This window comes from Rhamphochromis longiceps, linkage group LG15 (genome assembly GCF_057381845.1).
Source record: "Rhamphochromis longiceps isolate RC_006_pf linkage group LG15, R_longiceps_female_GT1.1, whole genome shotgun sequence".
NCBI lineage: Eukaryota > Metazoa > Chordata > Actinopteri > Cichliformes > Cichlidae > Rhamphochromis > Rhamphochromis longiceps.
Window position 1 is genome coordinate 35,929,996 of NC_140571.1, and position 23,863 is coordinate 35,953,858.

Genomic DNA, 23,863 nt, shown 5'->3' on the forward strand with positions numbered 1-23,863 from the left:
ACCAAACAGTTACTACATGACGGACACCAATGTTATCCATTTTAATAAAGCTTATGTGTGTATACACAGGTCATGCTGATTATTGAACAAAAACTCAAAGATCAGATATTAATCAGATTTATTTGCTCTCTCTCCTCCTTTAACATGTTTTTAATGTTAGTTATAATTCAGAATTGGTGACTGAAATGAGCATGACACATACGAACATCACGAGAGAAAGACTCGATAGTTTAGTTAGTTTCTGTTTGTTGTTGGCGCTGAGAAACGCCCGCTGAAAGGCCAAAGCAATGGTGTTGACTCGACCAGCGTTAACCCCGCCCCCTGACTGTGATTGGTGAGGCTGACTGATAAAATTAATTCATGAATTGTCCCTCCTGGCCCTCCATAGACACCCTCTCTACTTTTAGAAATAAAGCATAGAGTTAGGACTGGATCCATTTACACTCCAATTGGTCTCAGCTGCTTCCCATGATGTACCAAGTGTTTCTTCTTCAATTACTGTGTGTTTATACAACACTCTGCATTAGTTACTCATTAGTTATTATTCTCTGGCGCGCCTCCTTTCCCTTCACCCTCAACTAGTGGTAGCAGATGGTCTGCTGGAGGTTTCTTCCTGTTAAAAGGGAGTTGTTCCTTCCTATTTTTGTGCTTGTTCATAGCGGGTCATCTGACTGTTGGGTTTTTTGTATTATTGTGAGGTCTTTATAATCAATATTAAAGAGCCAACTGTTGTTGTGCTTTGGCGCTATATAAATAACACTAAATTAAATCAAGTAGGACCTTCACCATGGATCCATAAAGTTTAGTCCATATTATTATGTCCCAGTTGCTGCCATCTTAAAATATGCATTTCAAAGGTTAATATCACCCTTCTAGATAAAAATCAGAGACTGGTTGAAAAAGTTTAAAAGCAGACTAAAACATAAACTGAACACCTCTGTGGTCATCTGTGGATGTGATTAGTTAACAGGAGCATGTTTTTGTCAAATTTCCATTTCAGTTGTGAATAATTAAGAAGAAAACTGAACGATGGAAATAAAACACAGCTTCGGCAACAGTTGTATTTGTGGACATAAAGCCGTTTTATACAAGTGTAGATTATAAGACAGAGCCTCTTTCATGTGGTGTAAACACTGAGGCAGGTTCGACTAATAAGTGGAAACAGCAGGTAACGTCACTATGAAAGTCACTTTTGGCAATCTTAAAGGTGGAGGGATTTTTTTTTCCTTTTTCCTTTTAATACCGCTTCCCAACAAACAAACTTTAACACAGCAAATCCATGACAGAGGAATAAAAAATAAAGAAAAGGACAGACAAGTTATACAGGTTTGTAGTCCAGCTTAGACTCGAGCTTCTTTGAGTCCGCCACCTTCCTCACGGCCTTCATAAAGTCCTCCTGAGTTACGTACTCACGATCTGAGCGGATGGCAAATAACCCTGAAAACATACACAGAGCCATGTGAGAGAAGAGCTTCTCAGAGCTCATCATAGATCTGATAAGGAATGATCATCTGACCTGCTTCTGTGCACACGTTTCTCAGGTCAGCTCCATTGAAACCATCTGACAGCTTCACAATGGCTTCAAAATCTGAAAGTAATCATACAGTTAGATCCATGAAAACGGAGGTCACGTGTCGATTATTCTGCAACAAATACATTAACAAAAGCCTTCAAAGAACAGAGATATGTACAAGTCATGAGTAGGCAGCAAAGAGGAAAGCAACCTGTTGTTCATCTGAGGGATTTTTGTCAAGTTAACATGCTGAAACTTCCAGGCAGAGCACCTTAAATGAGCAAACTACCAAAGTAACACAGAGTCCGTTTGACATTTGGATAAGTGCAGCAGGACTGAGGTGAAGCTCGTCTACTCACCTATTTCTCCGTGCTTGGTGATAGGACTGGAGTGAATCTTAAGGATGTCAAGACGAGCCTGCTCATTGGGCAGTTCAATGTCTGAGGAAGAGACAAAGGAAAGTGGTTTTCCTGCGTGGGCTCACATAGCGCTGACAGAGAAGCTGAACAGGAGAAGTTCTTACGAATTTTGCGGTCCAGTCTGCCAGGCCGCAGCAGGGCAGGGTCGAGAGTGTCAGGTCTGTTGGTGGCCATGATCATCTTGACTCTGTGCAATGTGTCGAAGCCGTCCATCTGATTCAACAGCTGAAAACACACAGACGTCATGTATTCTGTGTGATTAAGCACTTGTCCACTGCAACGGCAACCATGTTACTGGTGACTACAAGAGTCAAGTTAAAAACAACAAATGTTTGGAAAGGTCTGCTTCAAATGAACAACCGACATACTGACGTGATGTCTTATTGCCTAAACAGACCCAGTACAGACGATTGAAAAAGCGTGTTGTGCTGTTAATGTCTTTGTGTTAACATCTGTTATAATAACAACAGATGGGTGGGGTGGGTTGGGTGGCTGCGTCAGGAAGGGCATCTAGGGTGAGTTGATGTGCTGCTTGTGAGCAGCCAAAAGCATTTTTAATCTCACAGACTCAGAGAATCGGGACACTTTTATTGCTCATGTTAGGATCACAGACGTTCTCTCTTACAACACTGTAACCACACAATTTTACTTTCAGGTAAACTTGTCTCCTGTTTAGAAAAATGGGAATGTGTGGTATGTGGATAGCATAGTGAGTACCAGCCCAGAAATTTGGAGTACTTCTGATTCATGTCACACATGGCAGAACAAAAGTGGAGATGCTGTAGCTCAGGGGGGAAAGCAGGCGAGACACTAGCCCCAGTATATAGAATATAGAAAGTATTTAAACATAGAAAGTGCTTGTATGTATGGGCGAATGAGGCACGCTGTATAAGAACCAGTCCACTTTAAAAGCTTTGCATCAATTTGATGGAGATTTTGTGTGTGAGCTTATTTCTCGTGCAGGGTAAAAACGTGCATCCTTACTCACTAAGGCTCAATTATACTTTCATTTGTACTTTGCTTTCAAATTCATTTGGTTTAGTATGTTTCTTACTGTAGATAGTCACTACGTGACTGCAGAGTTACTATAAACTGATAACTGGCAGTTATTATTGGCAGGGACTGATACAGCTAAGGACACCCTCCAAGTACAATACAATTCTGTAGAATGGAAAATGAAGTCCAATGAAATGTTTTTTAGTTTTTATAACGGCACCTAAGCTGGACACTTGGGGTATTGGGTGGATTGAGCACCTTCTGGCTGCAACATGAAAGCATGACGCAAAACAGGCGATCACACTGTTCCATATTTGCTGTTTATATTCAAACAACAAAGAGTGCTGCTGAGTGGTGTTTTGGTGCTTCTGTTACCTCCATCAAAGTCCTCTGAATCTCTCTGTCAGCTGAGGTTCCCTCTGAGAAACGTCGGCCACCTACAGGGAAAAACACAAGTATCTCAAGCACCCTTCTAACAATTTCACTGTAAATAAATGCTCAGTACACAACTCTTTTTTGAATGAACTTTGTGCTTGCTGTGTCAGTATTGAAGCTCACACCTGTGACATGTCTTTACAAAGTACTTCAATTTAATTCAAACTGGTGACAAGCAGGCAAATAAAAAGACAGCTCCTGTTTTCAGTACGTCTTAACTTTAAGTATGATCTGAATTTTGGAAATACGGCTTTACTACTTTAACAAAAGAATTTCCCAAATATGGGATAAAGCATTTCCTATCGTTCTCTGTAGAGCTGACGCTGACTTACCAATGGCATCAATCTCATCCATGAAGATGATGCATGGCTGGTGGTCCCTGGCATAGTTGAACATTTCTCTGATCAGCCTGGCACTCTCACCAATGTACTTGTCCACAATGGAGCTGGACACCACCTACAGCAGCCACACAGACACACAATAAGCTGAGTGACTGTGTCCGAGTGTGGCAGTACACTCTGATGGAGCTGCTGAGACTCACCTTCAGGAAATTGCAGTCCAGTTGACTGGCCACAGCTCTAGCAAGAAGAGTTTTTCCAGTGCCTGTTTCACAACAAATCATCACTGACCATTAGAAGTACTGGTTGTACGGATTTCAAAAATACTACATCGTGTTCTACTCGATTTATCACATTCACAGACTTGGGTGTCCATGCCACCCGCCTGTCTTCCTGACACCAACACCCCCACCAGGCTTTTACGGCTGATTGATTACATTATGCTCCCAACGAAGAATCAGTGGGGGAAAAAAATTGTTGCACCCATAAAACAAACATATCATGGATGTATGATGAAGCCTATTGGCGTATTCACACCATGCGTTAAGTGAAAATTGGTGTGATTACATCAGTTCAAGAAGGTGTATTGAAACCAAGACAAGGCTGACATTTTCAGCTTAGGCAACAATTTGCTCCACACTGCATCGAGGTGTGATTAGAGCGTGTAGCCTTTAATGTGTACAGCACTTTGGCTTGCACTGACAACCCAAGGCTAACTAGAACTGTATGTTCAAAGTCACTTTTTGCATATGAAAAACAATGAAGAACTCTAATTGTGATTAAAATCAGGTGCAGTTGAAACACTAGTGACAAATGAGTAAAATTCAGCTTATTCAGCCTCACTTTAACACAAAGACAAGAAGGAACACAGAAGACTCTTTGGACTAAAATGAGTGAAATCACAGGATTTCTTGGCAAGCTGTGAAAACATTGTATTCTAACTTGATCCTAGCTGTTAGATGTACTCTTCCTCATGCCATTGGCCATTAGGAAGAAATATTCATAGGTTTATGAATGTTTTCAAGAGAATAAAGCATTGTATTATTCTATTTTTATCTTATTGTATATTTTTATTCGATTTTATTCTACTGTATATAGTATATTATTTTATTCTATTCTGTACAGCTGTGTACTGTATTTATTCTTATTGTATTCTAATTTTTGCATCATAACTTTTGCACTGTCCACTTCCTGCTGTGACAAAACAAATTTCCCACGTGTGGGACTAATAAAGGTTATCTTATCTTATCTTATTGTAGGGTCTACCTTACAACATAAAGCACCTTGAGGCAATTATTGCTGCGATTTGGCGCTGTAATGTGAAAACACCAGGAAATGACAGTTACCTGGGGGCCCATACAGCAGACAGCCTTTAGGAGGAATGATGCCAACTCTCTGGAAAAGCTCAGGGTTGGTCAGTGGGAGCTCAATCACCTGCAGGAAAACAGCAGCAGCCCCATTATTGTAGACTCATTTAAATATATAATGTAAAACAATGACTAGTGAAGGTGAAATCATACAAACAAAATGTAATAAAACACTGGAGCCAGTCACACTGAGATAAATAATGCAGAGCACACGAGAGTTGAGGAGGACTTCATTTTTGTTGTACCTCTCTCAGCTCACGGATCTGTTCAGACAAGCCTCCGATCTCAGAATAGGAGACGCTGCCAGGGTCCTCATGGGACATGTTGTACACCAGAGGGTCCACCTCCCTGGGCAGGTACCTGTGAAAAAACAGGCCACACATACACTGGCATCATCACATAAGCCAAGTTCAGGAAGCTTCCTTTTTATTAAGTTTGCAGACGACACCACCCCGATGGGCTTCAGCACAAATAGGGATGGGTATCGTTTAGGTTTTATCCGATACCGGTGCCAACCCGGTACTTTTGAAACGGTGCCGGTGCTTAAAGAATGGAGAACACAAACTTTGTCCAAAAACCTCTCATGTTTAACTGTTTTCCACTTTTTCTTTGGTCATTTTAGCCTTTTTGGCCAGGGTGAAGGGAGTATCTGCCATCAAACAAGAAGACAGCCGCATGTAGCTATGATGATGTTTGCTAGTTCACCTTACGTGCATTAATGTAATAACATGGTTAACCTACTTAATGTAAATTACACACGAACAACATTAAGCTACTCGCCCAGAGAAGAACGGCTGCCGCTGCTGCCATCATCCGTCATCATTTCTGCTACACTGGCAGGGCTAGGGGCCAGGACTCTACTCTTTTGGTTCTTGGGGGATGTTGCTAACTCCGGGTCCGATAACAGGCACCACACCCGCAGTAGATGTGCTCGGTGTGAGGTCTCGCAGCAAGCTATCAAATACGGTGCATTTCTCGGCTTTTAAAAAAACCCTATGCGTCGCCAGGTGTTTCATCAGATTCGAGGTGTTACCTCCTTTGCACAGCATCACCTTAAAGCACTTGTTGAAGGCTGCTGAGTTTGCATATTTTGCTGTGAAGTACAGCAAGACTTTTGACCACTTTGCCTTGGACATTTTTAATCTGTAGCTCTGCTCTAAAAGAATGTACGTACCTCGGCCCGCCTACTGTCCTTGGAAAGGTAAAATGATTGGCTAGAATCCCAAAAAATTCTTTCCATCTCAGGAAAAAAAAAAAAAAGCACCGAAATAATGGCACCGGATACCAGTACCCATCCCTAATCACAAAGGGGAATGAGGCTGCTGACAGAGTGGTGTGAAGCCAACAACCTGCTTCTAAACACCTCAAAAACCAGGAAGGTCCTCGTCGCCTTCCGTAAGACTGCAGGGGATTATACCCTCTATGGAGACTGGGTAGAGACGATTTCTGGGAGTTGCAATCATAAATTATAATAAATTATCTCTCATGGTTGGAGAATACACGGGCGATGGCAGTGAAGGCAATGCAGGGTCTGCACTTTGTGCCAATCCTCAGTAAAAAGAAACTGAATCAGAAGCTGCTTGTGTCCTTACTTACTGCATCTCAGTGTGGTACAGTGGAAGCAGCAGAGCGTGATAAACACAGCACAGAGGATCGTCAGATGCTCTCTGGCCCTTCCTGGAGGAGATCGCCAATTCCAGATGCAGAAGAGCCAAAAACATCCTGACTCCTCCCACCCAGCTCATCATCTGTTCAGCTTAATGTCTTCAGTCAAGCCCTACAGGCCGATGAAAGCCCCCACAACTAGTATGAAAATTATTTAATTTATATTGATATTTAAAGGAAGCTGCAACTGTGATTTCATTATGTCATATAATGACAATAAAGCAAACCCATATGGAGTTTCCCCACTGCAGCAGACTTATTAATTCAGAGATGTAAAAGTAAACAAACCTGTGTGCTGTGATAAATCTATTGTTTATTAATCAGTGCTGAGGGCCGTACTGCAAAGCAGGAGAGCACTTTGTTGAACTTTCAGTCAGAGCTTTCCTGTGTCATCAAAGCAGCTCTCTCTTGTTTCCTGGCTGAATTACTATTGTAGCTTATTGTGAATAACAACCTGATAAAAGATGCTGTGTTCCTAATTTGGGTTTTCAGGAAGCTCCACATTTCCTGGGATCTGCTCGGGCCACTCGCCAGGTTTGGGGGTCACTAGCTTGAGTGCTCCGATTACCACGTGCTCTAGGACCACTGTTGCCTTCACCCTCCACATCTTCTTGAGCACCTCTCTCAGCCCTTATTACTTCTTGAGCTTGTTCTGTTCCTTCTTCCTGATGTTGTTATCACTACGGCCTCCTTCCTCTGCTTGTCCACTACTATGGTAATAGTAATACTGTTGGTTAGCCACCACCATCCTCTAGGTTGTATTCCGTTTTGACCTCTGGACTTCAGGTCACACTTGGCACAGATGTTTCTGTATACTATTCCAGCCACTTGGCTATGGTGTTCCATGTATGCCCTGCCTGCTAGCATCTTGCACCCTGCTGTTATGTGCTGATCTCACTGCTTCTTTACACAGCCTGCACCTGGGGTCTTACCTGGTGTGCCTCTATAAACCTTTTTCTTAGTGCTGTGAGACATGATTCTGGTGAACCAATTCAAAATAATAATCATATCCACCTTACCTCATAATAGTAAGCGTAGTCATGTCCAGAGCCACTCTGGTCCCCGGCTTCAGCTGGGATTTGTCCAACTGGAAGTTTCCATTTTATACAGTCAGGTCAGCATTTGTTGAGAAAGTTTGATTAGTGAAAATTAAACAAATCATTTTTAATATGTCACAATGTAAACATTGTGAAGTGTGTTTCTTCTTTAGCTTCAATATACAAGAATAAAGTTAGACTGCCACTGCTGATTCTAAAAATTACATAACTCAGTGCTGAATAATGGAGTACTTCCAGCTGATTTACAACATTGTACACAAAGAAACAGATCTGGTCATTGGTACAGAGTCTTTTGTAAACCTATTTTTATTTCCTCATCATTGATAAATGATGAAAATCAAATGACTTAGCACTCAAAGCTCTCAGATGTGACTACAGAGGGCTTCCAAACCCTAAAGAAAATTCTGCATTACAAGACAGCACAAACACTAGAATGTGATCAACCCTTACCTGCCTGCGACATCCAACCACATATCGGGGTCCATTGGTAGCCTTTACAATGACTGTAATTTAGAAACACAGATGACTTCAGTCAAAAAACAAACAAACCACACACCTGAGTTTAACACTGTAACACATGTCACAGATTCACATTTGTTATTTCCATTGATTACCAGGCTTCAACATAGGTGTTGCATAATGAGCCTGACAGTAGAAGACTAAAGAGAAGTATAAAATCAATCAGCCTTTTCTACCTCTGCTATAATATATGGGAAGACTTACATTTCTCCTCAGTGAGTTGTTTGAGCACTTCTCCAACAATCTGCAGGGAAGACAAATAGTTAGCTAATAAAAAAAAATACATCAGGTCCCTTCTGTTTGTGTTGAAATTAGCTTCATGTACTATAGCCTCACTATTAGTTATTTAACTGGGACACAAAGGGGAAAAGGAGAAAAGAAAAATCACTCTTTTCATATTGTCTGCTGTTAGTTTCTCACCTGTAGCACAAAGCAGCTTAGTCAGCTGAAAGTGTTTAGCACTCTAGCGCATTGGTGGAAACTGCTTGTTTCTGTCTGTTGACAGCCAGAAATATCGCACATCTAATTACTGTCACTGGCTTCAGATTTCTGTCATCAGATAACAAGTGAACAGTCTTCTCTTTGCATTGCTTGAGTGTGACTGCACTGATGTACAACGTTAACCTTCAGTCTTTAGTTGAAGCCAAATGATTAATTTCCACACGGTATATTTACCTGACCGACGCTTTGGAGAGCCTTGAGATCATTCTCTGATTTCTCGTACTGTTTGGTCTGTTCTCGCAGCTGCTCTCTCACTGGAAAACAACGGACAGTCAACATGTTTCATACACACACTAAGAGCTAATTGGAACAGTTTGTTATAGCTAATGCTCGCATCAACGTGAAAAGTCAGACGTTAGCTCTACTTATAGCTCTTGATAACGTTAACAAATAATGACCTCACATTCTTAGATTAACCAGCCTTAAAATATGAATTATCCAATGAACGGACGAACTGTATCACTGTCGTGTTTATGCTCCTAAGCTGGTAGCGAGACCCGGTAGCCTCCATACATTTCCACCAAGAAGCTAACTGCATGACAAAGCACTAGCTAGCTGGTATGCTAGTCAATGCTGCCTGTCCATCTACAAGTAACCAGTCAACTAAACAACACGAATTTCTAGCACGAACGCAAATATCAGTGTTAAATGTTCCTTTACATTCTTTTAGTCGCCCATCAACTTCTTTGTGTTCCAGCAATTTCTTCCTGTAGTCCTGCAGCGCTTTTTCTCTAGTGTCCGCCATGACGCCCCGCTGAATGATGGGAAAATGCGGTGTCACTCCACTCTTGGTTCGTTCACTTACCTCAGTCGGATAGCGAAATTTCGCGCCCCGTGATGTTGCTGTTCGCTGGGATTGATATTCACACACACACTGCTGCCTGTCATTTTGACATGCAACACGTATAATGCAATAACTGATATAACACTAATAGAAATAAATAAATAAACAAGAGGACCCTATAGAAAATTTACAGAGCTCATCTTAGATGATGACAAAAGATGACGAACGTCCCAACCAAAACCTGAGCCGTTTGTACTAGATGATCGTGTAAATAAAGCTTACATTAAAATAGTCCTTCATAAATTATTTAGCCGCATAGCTAAAAAATTAAAGATTAAGTGCACTTGTGTATGCACACCAAAGATCCACACCTGGCTTTTGGAAGAAGTATGGGGCGAACTCAGGGATAAAAAAAACTCACTATAACGCCACAAAACCTAAAAAATGTGGAAAAGTACATTCTTAGAGACTTGCGCAATTTCTTTGGGAGTGTCGAATATGTTCAGGTTGCTCTGGAGTTACAGAAATCCACAGCTGTAAAAACCATTGCACATAGCTTGACTGAACGTCAGACGCAAAAAAGAAGCCAAATGGCATAGTCAAGTTTTTCACTGTTGGCCAAAGCCATCACCGCACAACTTGAAGTGGTGTTTTTTAACATCAACTTAGTATTCATCTTGAAGGAAAAACAGTCATCTTTTTCCTTGCAGATGAATACCTAAATACATCAAACATCAAAAATGTCGTCGCAAGAGAGAAATTTGATTATAACTGGATTATAATCCCCCAACCGGTCTCGGCAGATGGCCGCCCGCCTGAGCCTGGTTCTGCCGCAGGTTTCCTCCCATTAAAAGGGTTTTTTTCCCCTGCCCACTGTTGCCAAGTGCTTGCTCATAGGGGATCATCAGATTGTTGGGGTTTTCTCTCTTGCATTGTAGGGTCTTTATAATATAAAGCTCTTTCAATCAGCTTTTCTTATTGGGCCCTGTTTAAATCAAATTGCTCAGCAATTTGAGAATATTTTCCAATTCAATAAAACAAATTCTAAATGTTAACTTGTATTTCTGTCTCTTTTTATTTTCTGATTGTCATTGGATTGTCTTTTAAATGAACATGTACTGTGATTTTAAAATGAAAATGCATTGGTCCTTGTATATAATAAAAATATTGTTTCTTATAAATAAATACTGTTAAATGAATAACTGCTCACTATCAGTTTTCAGGAAATGAATAATGTTGATCATTTTTCTATTAATGGAAAAATGGAAAAGTTCTGCTGACATACGAGCTGTTTATTTAAAAAAGGACAAAGCCTTATATATCATACATACTATATAAACAACATATATAAACAGATTTTCCAATATAATATTTACCTTTGAGTTGTTGGTGCTTTGTAAATGGAAATCTCCAGAGATGAGAAGATGGAGCAGGTTTGTAGTCCTGGTTCAGTCTGTTCCTGCATTGTGGTCAGACATACAGCAGTGTTAAAGCTGCTGCCTGAGTACTGAAAAACAAATAATAATGCTACAAATTATTTCTCCTAAAGGATGTAAACTGTCCAGAGTGCTGCACATGTAACTTTGTGACCATTAACATGAATTCAGATTCGTTTTTTAACCTGAATATTTGAATCAAACTCTGTAAAAATAAAAATAAAAATACAGAGTCGGTGCTAAAAAAAAGAATTAATTTGTGGGAAAATTAAACGTAAATTTTAACTTAATCTGCCTGCTCTATCTGCCGTTCCCAAACACAAGTTTCACCGTGACTGCAGCTGCCAGTCAAAGAATCAAACATGGGAAAGGAGACCCCTTGAATATAAATGATGAGAACTATTGATAGTTAACGAAAGAATCTTTGGAGAAATTTTTATTTTAGTCTTACCCCAGTCCCATCCGCTAACATGGAGGAGGTGGGATTTATGACCTATACTGCAGCCAGACACCAGGGGGCGATAGAGACGTTTTGGCTTCATTTTTGGGGAGCTGTTGTGTCGTCCATGTTATGAGTTGTATGAAAGGTTAAGTTAGGCGTGCAATCTGATATCAGGTTGTACTTAAGCTCTCAAGGTTACTTTGTTTATAAGTTGTTGATCAAGTAATTTCTTTGTGCGTGACAGAACAGATTCATTTTTAAATAACTCATGACCAAAACTAGCAAAATTTGGCATACACAATGAAGTCGTTTACTAGATGATGTATTCGGTGAAAAAACTGAATATGTGAGGGTAGCCAGTAGTAGCCTCAGTGTGGGTACAAAGTTCTCTCCGTAAGTACAGTGAAATGACATTAAACAATCATTAAACAATCATATAGAAATATCACTGTTTCTTCGTGTGTATAGAAAATGTACAGTGATTGTAAAGTAAAACCCAGGGTCAACCCTGAAGTTACCCACATAAGCTTAAAGCCTTTCTTCACAGTATAGAGGCCTATGAAACAGGATTTTTGACTTATCCAGATAACTTCAAAGCTGACCCTGAAGTTATCCAATTTTTGAATAGCGTGACTTTGAAAAATAGACGTTGTTTATTATCTAAACTTGCATGAGTTGAAAACTGAGTCCAGTCCACACAATTTAAATTCCATGACTTACATTAATGAACAACAGACCACACTGTAGTGATGGGATTTCCGTCTCTTTTTAGAGAACCGGCTCTTTCGGCTCGACTCAATAAAAAGAGCCGGCTCTTTTGGCTCCGAACCGGCGCTTCAGGTTGTTTTGTTGCTTTAATTAATTTATTATTAACAATAATATAAAATTATGCACAAAAGGAATTACTAATGTAAAAAAAAGAAGTTGTTTTATTTATATATATGTTTATATATAAATATAAACCGCATATATTTATATATAAACATATATAAATATATGCGGTGGCCCCTAGAGACAAAGCACGTACAAACTCCAAAACACATTTCTAGCATTAACTGAACTTCCAAAACAGAGCTACCTAGATCACTTAAATGACACAATTGAAAGCATGTGTGTATTGTTTGTGCATTTATACACAAGCACTCATATATATTCAAATAATTTTAAAAAAAAAAGTTCATTTACCTGTTACTACCACACACCAAATCCGGTCTTTGGTACTTGCTGGCTGGTGTAGCCACTAGGTAACAAAGCTCAACACTGCGTCCTAGCATCCTGGCACACTTCTGTTGTATTTTGTACGTGTTTTGAGTTTTTGTGTGCTTCTGAGTTTGTACATGTTTTGGAGTTTTTACGTGTTTTGCAGTTTTTACATGTTTTGGAGTTTTTACGTGTTTTGCAGTTTTTACGTGCTTTGTCTCTAGGGGCCACCGTAAATATACTTTTATTTATTCACTCCACATAAAATGTAATAAATAAATCATATAATACAAAAACCAACTATTCACATTTCAACTTTTAACTATTTAAATTTTCAGCTTTTTCCTTTTACAAATTTAAAGTGAAACAACACAAAACACTGGAAACCACAATACAATTAAATATAAATTACGTCGTTCACGTCAAAGACCCGGCTCTAAGAGCCATTTCGTTCGCGAACGACACATCTCTACTCTGTTCGGTTCTCTGTAGTCAAACGCATACGCAGCAGCGTCTCGCTTACCTTGTCCAATCCGAGAGCTACGTGTATCACACGCGGGGTTCGGAGTTCAGAGGTTGCCAACCAGAAAACAAGATGGCTGCAGTCATGATGAGCCATAAGCACTGCTGAGCTCATTTACGCGGATAATATATCAGAATAAAGTGGTCGTGTTCTTGTACTTTATCCTGGGTTTTCCCCCTACACGAAATGCGGACACGAATGGCGCTTATGTACAGTTTGTTATGGCGGCTATTACTGATTCTCGTTCACGTCAACAGAGCGCTCTTCTCTTGGCTCCACGTCCGCATCCAGAGCTGGAAGGGCCGGCTGTGGGAGCGAGCAGCGACCGTCCTGCTGTTGCCGATATCTCTAGTTGGATTTCCAGACTTTCAGAATAATCTGAATCATGGCCCAGATGCTAATGTTAAACCGATAACTGAAAAGAGCACCGGCGGTGGCCGGTCACGGTGTCTGTCTGACGGAAAGTCCCTGAAGAAGATACCGGTCCATATCGGCCTGTTGGTTGCGGAAGAAGAGCCCAGTTATCCGGACATAGCAAACGTGGTGGTGTGGTGTATGGCTGTCGGCATATCCTATGTTAGCGTGTATGATAATCACGGTAAGCATGTTACTCCTATCAGCTGAGTTTGCTGCTTGCGCTTTTATACAGTGAAGTTCATAAAATAATAAATCACAGCTTCATCAAAAATAGCTTTAAATTTGTTGTTTAAAAAAAAAACTATACACGTAGTTTAGTGTAGTTTGGATATTATTTGGACAAGTTCATCCGATGTGAATGCAATGATTTGCAGATGTCACTGAACCCATATTTTATATCTTTATATCTCTCTCTCTCACACACACACACACACACACACAGATTCTTAAGTGGAAAAAAGAAAATCATAATTCCAGTCTTAAAGAGTATTAATGCGTGTGAGCTTTAAATATTCAGTATTCTTCTGACTCTTAAGCATTTTTATTTTATTTTATTAGATGTACATTGTTTCTAATATGCATTTTAAAGATATTGTTTCCAACTTTGAGGCTTTTAAGATTACATTGTATTACATTCATTCTCTGTATAAATTTCCCCTTTAATGCTTAGGCTGAAGATGTAGCGAATCTTTTCCTTTTCAGATTAGCAATACCCTGTTTAATTGTTTACATTAAATGCAAATTAAATCTGTCTTTTTTCACCACTTCCAAGTCCTAATTTTGTTTCAACATACTTTCAGCTACAGACACTATTCAAACGTTAAAACAACTGCGCAATATTTAACTATTAAACTTGTATTCATCTTTTCATTTTTTTGGTTGATTCTGTTCATTTGGCCGTCACATTTTCAGTAGGAGAAACGTTTCATCACTCATCCAAGTAACTTGACAGTGACCTCAGCTGACTGCAGATTTTCACTAACCTTATAAAACGTTATTGTGCAAATGCACTGTTTATAAGATTGGGGAAACATGGATGAGTGACGAAACGTTTCTCTGAGTGAAAACGCTACATCCAAATGAACAGAATCAACTTTTGGGATTCACTTACCTGGATGATTGAGCATCCATCAAGACTTCATTTTGTTGCTTTTTTTCCCCTGTTACAGTTATGTTTCTGCTTTTTAACTTTAAGCGGAGGTTATACTGCAGCTGAGCATTTTAGCCTCAAATTGTTGAAATTATTGTCCCCTTCTCCCTAAATGACAAATCTCGTAAAGCTAACTGATATTAATGTTTTGACTGAATTAGGGAGAGTGCCTTCTGACTGAAGTTATTTTACATTCCCAAACTACCTCAGTTGGCCCCTTTTGATATGGAGGAGCAGCGGCTCTATTCCATCCCTCTCTAATGACCAAGCTCCTCACCTTAGGGTCTCTCAGATTGTAGTTTTTGTCATTGCCAAATGATGTAAAGTCTCCACTATGGTGACGGTTTTTTATTTAGCAGTTTTCTACCTATCCCTCAGTTAAAGCACTTCATACAACATGCCACATTGTGTCTGTCTGATTACTGAATCACACAGACGTAAATACAGTACTTTTATCTAACTTTCACACACATTCAATTTTCAATTCAATTTTATCACAATAGCAGTCGCCTCAAGGCACTTTATATTGTAAGGTAGACCCTTACAATAATACATATAGAGAAAAACCCAACAATCATATGACCCCCTATGAGCAAGCACTTTGGCGACAATGGGAAGGAAAAACTCCCTTTTAACAGGAAGAAACCTCCAACAGAACCAGGCTCAGGGAGGGGCGGGGCCATCTGCCGCGACCGGTTGGGGTGAGAGAAGGAAGACAGGATAAAAGACATGCTGTGGAAGAGAGCCAGAGATTAAAAACAAGTATGATTCAATGCAGAGAGGTCTATTAACACATAGTGTGTGAAAAAGGTGACTGAAAAGGAAAACCCAATGCATCATGGGAGTCCCCTAGCAGCCTATGCCAGCATAACTAAGGGAGGATTCAGGGTCACCTGATCCAGCCCTAACTATATGCTTTATCTTAAATCTTAAAAGTAGAGATAGTGTCTGTCTCCCGAATCCAAACTGGAAGCTGGTTGCACAGAAGAGGGGCCTGAAAACTGAAGGCTCTCCCTCCCATTCTACTTTTAAATACTCTAGGAACAACATGTAAGCCGGGAGCGTGAGAGTGAAATGCTCTAATGGCAGGATTTTGAATTCAATTCTGGATTTAACAGGGAGCCAGTGAAGGGAAGCCAATACAGGAGAAATATGCTCTCTCTTTCTAGTCCCTGTCAGTACTCTTGCTGCAGCATTGGATTAGTTGAAGGCTTTTCATGGAGTTTTTAGGACTTCCTGATAATAATGAATTACAGTAGTCCAGGCTAGGAGTAATAAATGCATGAACTAGTTTTTCAGCATCACTATGAGACAGGATATTTCTAATTTTAGAGATGTTGTGCAAATGGAAGAAAGCAGTCCTACATATTTGTTTAATATGTGCGTTGAAGGACATGTCCTGGTGAAAAATGACTCCAAGGTGCCTCACAGTGTTTCTAGAGGCCAAGGTAATGCCATCCAGAGTAAGAATCTGGTTAGATACCATATTTCTAGAATTTTCAGGGCCGAGAACAATAACCTCAGTTTTATCTGAATTAAGAAGCAGAAAGTTAGCGGCCATCCAGGTCTTTATGTCTTTAAGACATTCCTGCAGTTTAACTATTTGGTGTGTGTTATCTGGCTTCATAGATGGAGCTGTGTGTTATCAGCATACCAGTTAAAATGTACACTATGTCTTCTGATGATACTGCCTAAGGTAAGCATGTGTAATGTAAACAGAATTGGTCCTAGCACTGAACCCCGTGTAACTCCCTAATTAACCTCACCATGTGAAGAAGACTCAACATTTACATGAACAAATTGGAGTCTACTAGATAGATATGATACAAACCACTGCAGTGCAGTACCTGTAATACCTACAGCATGTTCTAATCGCTCTAATAGAATATTATGGTCAACAGTATCGAACGCTGCACTGAGGTCTAGCAGTTTCTGTGCTGTGATGAGCTCTGAAACCTGACTGAAACTCTTCAAATAAACCATTCCTCTGCAGATGATCAGTTAGCTGTTTGACAACTACTTCTTCAATGGTTTTTTATATGAAAGGAAGGTTGGAGATTGGCCTATAATTAGCTAAGACGGCTGGGTCTAGAGATGGCTTTTTAAGTAAAGGTTTAACTACAGCCAGCTTGAAGGCCTGTGGTACATAGCCGATTATTAGAGATAGGTTGATCATATTTAAATTTAAACACATGTAGATGAATGCATTAGGGCAGGGGTGGCCAACCAGTCAGAGACCAAGAGCCACTTTTTTTTTACTGTGTTACCGCAAAGAGCCACATCATACGCATGGGCACACATGAACATCACCCATCCTTTCCTCTCTCTCTCTCTCTCTCTCTCTCTCTCTCTCTCTCTCTCTCTCTCTCTCTCTCTCTCTCTCTCTCACTCACTCACTCACTCACTCACTCACTCACTCACTCACACACACACACAAAATACACACATCTCTGCTCAGCCAGATTTATTGTAAATGTCACACACCAACATGATAATGACAGAAATGGACTCCTACAGTACTAAAACCACAGGCCAGTCATTTTCAACAATGAACATTGTGTGCACTGTCTCACACACACAAACTCTCAGTTCAACCAAGTCCACAAACAAAAATATAATAATCTACAATAGCATTTACTTTTATAATGCATGTTGTTTAGTGGGACTTCTGGCATTCCTTGCCTTGAACAATCCTCTTTAAATCTGGCTTGTATTCCGTTGTTGTCACTCGAAGCAATTCTTTCACATGTGTGTCAGTCAGAACAGATCGATGCTTTGATTTCACATGTTTTAGGGTAGAAAACACAGACTCGCAGACGTATGTTGACCCAAACATTGACAGTATCTTAAGCGCAGCCCGTTTGACATTGGGGTATTTTTCCATTGGCACACTTTTCCAGAACTCAATGGTCCCTTCCCTTAAAGCAGGTTTCAATTGGTCCTCTTCACAAAGATCGATCATCTCCAACTCAGCCGCAGCTTCATCTGTGACTAGCGGGACTTTCAAACAGCCGGTCTCTGCATTAAATGGGTCGGCGAGGAACGTAATCTGTGGCCTTTTCAATTGTAGATCATGGAACCGGGTCACGAAGCTTTCGTGCAAGTTTTCAATCAGCGTTGCATATCTGGCTCTTTGCTTACTCAGGGCAGCACTGGCGACTTGCCCGCTGGCTTTTAGCAGAGTGGGAAAATGCGTTAAATCTCCCTTTTGAATATGTGTCTTGAACAGCTTCAGTTTGTTGACAAACGCAAACACACTTTGCACTAGGTCAGGGAGCATTTTTAACTTACCCTGCAGGGTCAGGTTCAGTCTGTCCAAGTGACACAGCATGTCGACCAAAAAGGCCAGATCCATAATCCACTTGAGGTCCGAGAGCTCGGGATAGTCCTTGTCCTTCTTTTCCATAAACAGTTTCACGGCATCCAAAAGCTCAAAGAAGCGAGAGAGTACCTGGCCTTTTGACAGCCACCTCACAGTGCAGTGCAGCGGCAGGTCACCTGGAAGCCCTTGGTCCAGCTCAGCGATGAGATTCTTGAATTGCCTGTGGTTAAGCGCATGTGTGCGGATATAGTTGACGATTTCCATCACAGGCTTCATGACGTTATCTAAATTCAATGATTTAGACACGAGTTGCTCCATGTGGATGATGCAGTGGAAATTCCAAAAGTCAGGAATAGTTTGGTCAGCTTTGCACAGCCCCACAAGCCCGTTCACAGATCCCATCATGGCTGGTGCTCCATCCGTGGCTATTGCAGTTAATTTCGTTATGGGCAGATTTGCTTTTTCAAATGCAGCCATCATGGTTTCTTTCACATCTATGCCACGGGTTCTGTCTTTTAATGGCACAATATCCAGGAGTTCTTCTTTGATCACACAATCGTTTGAAACAGACCGTGCAAATATTGCCAACTGAGGCTTGTCTTGTATATCACAACTCTCATCCAATGCGACACTAAAATACTCACATGCTTGAAGGTCAGAGTGCAACTGTGATTCAATAGCCGTGTTAATGTCCGATATTCTGTGTTCAACAGTGTGGCGGGACAGTTGGACGTCTGATACCATGCGTTTTAATTTGTCGTTTTCAGGAGACAAGATTTCAACAACATCACTGAGGCATTTTTTAACGAACTCCCCTTCATTGTATGGCTTTTTAGCCCGTGCAATGTTCCAAGCCAGCTGATAGGATGCGAGCGTTATGGTCTCTGACCGCTTCGTAAATTTTTGGAAAAACTGTATCTGCTTTTCTGCCTGACTTTTCAAAGTGGCCAACTCGTGCTTGCGAAGTTCAGTCCCTTTTGGAAATTCCTGGTCGATGTTAGCATGGAGTGAGCTGAAGTGGCGCTGAAGATTTGAAGCTTTGAAATGCGCTAATGACGTCTGACATATAAGGCAGAATGGCTTACCATTGCGTTCAACAAAAAAAATATAAACTCTCCCACTCTGTTAAAAACGTCCTGTGTTCATCTTCATATTTTCTTTTTGCTGTGCATTTTTTTCCTGCCATTTTAAGGGCGAACTTGCTCCTACTGGGAAACTTTGCGGTATTTTCATCTCACACACATGCGCATTTGATGAAAATACCGTATTGAACTCAAGCGAAGCGAACGCGCACATTTTAAAACAACAACATAAAAAAAATCAAAACACAAACTTTGATATGAACGTAAGAGCCGCATGAAACCAGGCAAAGAGCCGCATGCGGCTCGAGAGCCGCGGGTTGGCCACCCCTGCATTAGGGGATTCAGTATTTTGCACATTGATACCTGGTTTCTCCAATCTATCTATTGACCTTCCAAGTGGTAGACCACGCACCCTACTGACTGAGCCACAGTTGCCCCTAATTTTGGATTTATTTGCTTTGTTTTAAAGAAAATAGATTCTATCAATCCAAAAGTCATGTTTCTTCACAATTACTGTTTCTGTCTTAGGTCTACTTGGTGATTTTGATCAACCTGAACTGAATGATGTGCTTTTCCTCAACCCAGGTGTTTTTCAGAAGAACAACTCTCGTCTACTCGAGGAAATAAAAAGGCAGCAACAGGATCTGCTGGGTGTTGATGGATCTATGCACAGTGTGGAGTTCCTGAGCAGTGGTAGTGACCAACACCAGCACAATGGTAAGAACCTGGCATGATATCTTTGATTTTAAGTTCATACAATTACAGACTCAGATGTACTTGGAAGCTTTTTACCAACAAGAACTTTTAAACTTGTAATACCAACATTTTGATTAGTAACTGTATTTTAATTGTATATTTCCAGATCAATGTTTTTCTTGTAATTAAATTCTGTGACTGTGTTACATATAAGTAGTTACATTCCAAAATTTCTGTGTCCACTTGTTGGAAGTGCCTACAACCTCATTTTTGTTTTCTGTATTGTTCTTCATTAGGTTAGATGGAATCCACTTATAAAACTTCAAACTTCAGACCCTTACACCCTTTACTTTGGAGAGCCCCCGGTTCTGGGGGCAAAGGGGTTAAACTGTAGTTTAACGTCAATTCTTTGATGCAAATATCAACATGTCTGATATCCATAGAAACCTCAGAATCTCAGCTAAATGCTAATATAAACCATTTCTACAACCACTGAACACAGCAAAAAAATAAATAAAAGAAAGACAATTAAATGAGTAGTTACGTAATTGTGCAAAAACACACACCTGAGCCACTTACTCTCAAGTTCAAACTTTTCATGTAATGTATGTACAGGCTGAACTTTTTGTCCTCACACAGTGTCAAGAAAAAAAAATTAAGTCAATGTTAAACCATGATGAGCTGGTCCTGAAGTTTCGAATTAAGACAATAAAATAATGGAAATTCTGGGTTCATCAGATTCTCTACAGATAGAAGTAGCAGGTAAAATTTCATGGGGCAGTTTCAGCTGTTCTTGGTAAAGTTGCTGTCACATCTGAGGAAGAGAAATAATTTCAGATACCCAGTTGACCAGTCATGTTTTGAGCTACGAGTCCACTGGTCTGGCTGGTCAGAGCTTTTTATTCAGACTTGGATTGGTAATAAATGCCACAAATTCATACAGTGAAGTTACATGGTTGGTGTGAATGGTTACATTTAAGAATAGGTGAGTCAGAAAGTGTCAGTTCATTTCATCGTAGTATTTATCCACATATTTTAGTTTTCTTTAAGTAGTTCCTTTGTGGAAAAAAATTATTAGTCAACGAAATGAACATAGATGGTAACATAAATAAATAATGTCACTAATTGGCTTGTTCCACTGAGGTAATGTCTGACTGAAGCCGAAGCATCATTATATTGACCCAGCAGTTTCTCAGTTTACCCAACAATATGTTTCCCAGGTGTAATCTAAAATCCCTCAACCCATACTTCACCAGTGTGCTCCAGTAGTCTACATCAGGTGTGCAAGTGAGGTTACAGTATTAAAAAAAAAAAATTTACAAAGTTGAAAATTTGGGTGTGTATTTGCAGAAGAATACCATTAGTAGTCATATTTAATTTAATGTGTTTTTATGTGTCCTTTGTTGCAGTTGTGTCCTGCAGGCCCACAGTGAGGGTGCTGTCTCCTGATGATGGGAAGCAGAGCATTGTCCATGTAGCACAGCAGCTCTGCCGCTCTGTGGAAAACAAGGAAAGGAGCTTCAAAGACATTAATGTTTCCATGCTAGACCTGCTTCTCAGAGGTAGCACTTTATGCCTGTGTGCATGTGTAAAGATACTTTGATGTTTTTCAGAACACACTTGAGAGATTGTTGCTCACCAACCTGGGAACACCTTGGTAGCCCTTAGTAAAGCTAGAGGGGGTTACTGAAGCTGCGTGTGCTTATTAAGAAAGAGTCTTAGAAGGCTTCTTTTCCCTAATCATTAGAAGTGTGTCATGGAGTTCATTAACTCATTACTGTTGAAAGCAAAAGAATTTCAAGATCCAGTGGATGTGTGTACTGTGTGTTTTAAAAGTAATTAAGACGTGTATTAAGTATTTTATTCTGTCTTTATCCACTCACTCCCAGCTGGTTACGCAAATGGCCGCCCCTCCCTGAGCCTGGTTCTGCTGGAGGTTTCTTAATATTAAAAATGTTTTTTTTCTTTCCCACTGTTGCCAAAGCGCTTGCTCATTTTGGGGTGGGGGGGGGGGGGGGGGGGGGTTATATGATTGTTGGCGTTTTTGGTTTTCTTTATTTATTATTGCATTGCATTATTTTAGGGTCACCTTACAATATAAGTGCCGTGAGGCAACTGTTGTTGTGATTTGGTGCTGTATAAATAAAACTGAATAGGATTGAATCATTATTGGACAGCTTAAAGAAGGAGCGTAACCTGTAGAGGATCCAGGTTAGCTGCGCCATGTCATGGGATTGTACTTTTACATGCAAGAGATGGACATGACATTGAAGTGCTGTAAAATGTTTCTCCTGGGCATTTTTCCCCACTGTTGAACCTCTTGTGTAAAGAGGCCTAGGAAAAGTGTCGTATGGATATGTCCAAAAAAATACTTAGAGGAGAAAAGTGAATGTGTGCCATGTAATTTATGAGTGTTGGAAAGAACAAAGAAGCACAGATGTAGCAGTCAAAATGTCTTTTTGTTATTTGACACAAAATAATATCCAAAAACCATTAAACTATTTTAAGAAATAAATCATCTTGTAACAGAGGTATTACACAACATATTGCCCCAGTAGAATTCCAGTCCACTGGTTAGGCTTCTGTATTTAATTAGACTATCCAATGCAACAGTTCAGCCAATTGGAGACAAATAAATGCAAAACAAACAACCTCTAGAAAATCAATTTAACTTAAATAATGACTCAAGTTTTCTAAAATTCCGGGGATTGGACACATTTATGGCACCAAAAATGACCATAACTGTGGAGAAGTGTATTATCCAGTGAGAGTGGATGTATATTACCTAAATTTTCTTTAACCTGTGTGGCTGTGGATCTCGGGTGACAGCTACACAAGTACTGCTGAATGGGAGCCACTCTCAGATTTGAGTTCATTCTATAGTCAGAACATGCAGATTCTCAGTAAATAGGAGAAAAAAGATTGTCTTGATAACATGTTCGCTTTCTTTGTGCTTGTTTCAGAATCAAAGAATATTCCAGACCCTGAGTTGGTGGTGAAGTTTGGTCCTGTGAACAGCACACTGGGCTTCCTCCCCTGGCACATCAGGCTCACAGAGTTCATGTAAGCTTCTTTACATCTCAGAATTTGCACGTTTCGATGGACCACGTTTAATAATGACAATAAAGTATGAAAGTTTGTTTGAATTTTGAAATTGATGTCATTAACTGAATTCACTTTGAAGCGCACTATGTTCAATGTGTAACCTACTCTGTGCCCTCAGCTCCCTGCCATCCCACAGAAATATCTCGTATGAGGACTTGTTGGGTGCCCTGCAGCGGTACGGGGCTTGTCAGCAGCGGCTCGGACAGTGATATTAAATACACAAGTGTGGGCTTTACACAGCCAGGACATCCCGGACAGATGACGACTACCGTCCCTCATTACTCGTCGGCTCAGCTATGCCCATCTGCTGGACCTCTAATACAACAAGACATTTCAAATATATGGAAACCAGGAAACATAGCCAGCCAATCTTTACCACCAGCTTGTCTTCTAATGAATTCACATTCCAGGACTCATGGAACATGCTCGGTAAAACAAGAAAAAATGGCACTGACGTAAGACTGTCTCCACAGACTCGGTGGTCCTAACACCCTTGTTTGTTTCATTCTTTCTCCAGCTGTCATTTACTGCTGATGGAAAAATTGCCTTCACACAGACTATATAAAGAAAAAACGAATCTTTTTGTGCAAGCTGCATCACAAGGAAATATAGCAGCAGTTTAGGGGCATGCAGCACAGGAGCTGAACAGCAGAGTGGCTAATGTGTAAATATGAGAAATTCCTGTAGCTCTGTTTGTCTCTGTGGCCTCCAGCTTGCAGTCATGTTCATGTGTAGTGTTGTTTCATGCACATACAGACGGTTGTTCAACATTGTTTTTGGTCTGAAATAAAGAAATGCACTGTGTGTATTTGAGTGTGTTTTTGTGTCTGTTAACACTCTTAGAGGAAAAGAAAGCTCCTTTTATGACAGAATGAACTCTTTCTATTATGATTTA

General features: G+C 40.3%; 2 protein-coding genes across 2 annotated transcripts; one reads left to right on the forward strand and one right to left on the reverse strand.

The window, feature by feature from the left end:
- Positions 1–101: 101 nt before the first annotated feature.
- On the reverse strand, positions 102–9,629 carry psmc6 (proteasome 26S subunit, ATPase 6). The gene is made up of 14 exons (XM_085382825.1): positions 9,472–9,629; positions 8,986–9,065; positions 8,515–8,554; positions 8,242–8,294; positions 7,753–7,820; positions 5,314–5,428; positions 5,048–5,135; positions 3,905–3,966; positions 3,696–3,819; positions 3,304–3,365; positions 2,037–2,157; positions 1,873–1,953; positions 1,517–1,588; positions 102–1,437 (listed from the first exon to the last, which is right to left on the reverse strand). Exons 1-14 carry the CDS (start codon positions 9,554–9,556, stop codon positions 1,319–1,321), a joined length of 1,170 nt encoding a protein of 389 aa, XP_085238951.1. The 5' UTR covers positions 9,557–9,629; the 3' UTR covers positions 102–1,318.
- Positions 9,630–13,237: 3,608 nt separating this feature from the next.
- nus1 (NUS1 dehydrodolichyl diphosphate synthase subunit) lies at positions 13,238–23,776 on the forward strand. Its single transcript, XM_085382828.1, has 5 exons — positions 13,238–13,794; positions 19,753–19,884; positions 21,273–21,425; positions 22,827–22,926; positions 23,087–23,776. The coding sequence occupies exons 1-5, from the start codon at positions 13,383–13,385 to the stop codon at positions 23,175–23,177; spliced, it is 888 nt and encodes a 295-aa protein (XP_085238954.1). The 5' UTR covers positions 13,238–13,382; the 3' UTR covers positions 23,178–23,776.
- Positions 23,777–23,863: the final 87 nt, after the last annotated feature.

Bases quoted from the DNA above. Each gene is read 5' to 3' on its own strand.
- psmc6 (XM_085382825.1), bottom strand. From the start codon at position 9,556: ATGGCGGACACTAGAGAAAAAGCGCTGCAGGACTACAGGAAGAAATTG. The intron at 5,136-5,313 runs GTACAACAAAAA...GTTTTCCTGCAG, and splicing joins AGATCCGTGAGCTGAGAGAG to GTGATTGAGCTCCCACTGAC. The intron at 3,820-3,904 runs GTGAGTCTCAGC...TGGCTGCTGTAG, and splicing joins TGGACTGCAATTTCCTGAAG to GTGGTGTCCAGCTCCATTGT.
- nus1 (XM_085382828.1), top strand. From the start codon at position 13,383: ATGCGGACACGAATGGCGCTTATGTACAGTTTGTTATGGCGGCTATTA. The intron at 13,795-19,752 runs GTAAGCATGTTA...TCCTCAACCCAG, and splicing joins TAGCGTGTATGATAATCACG to GTGTTTTTCAGAAGAACAAC. The intron at 19,885-21,272 runs GTAAGAACCTGG...CCTTTGTTGCAG, and splicing joins TGACCAACACCAGCACAATG to TTGTGTCCTGCAGGCCCACA.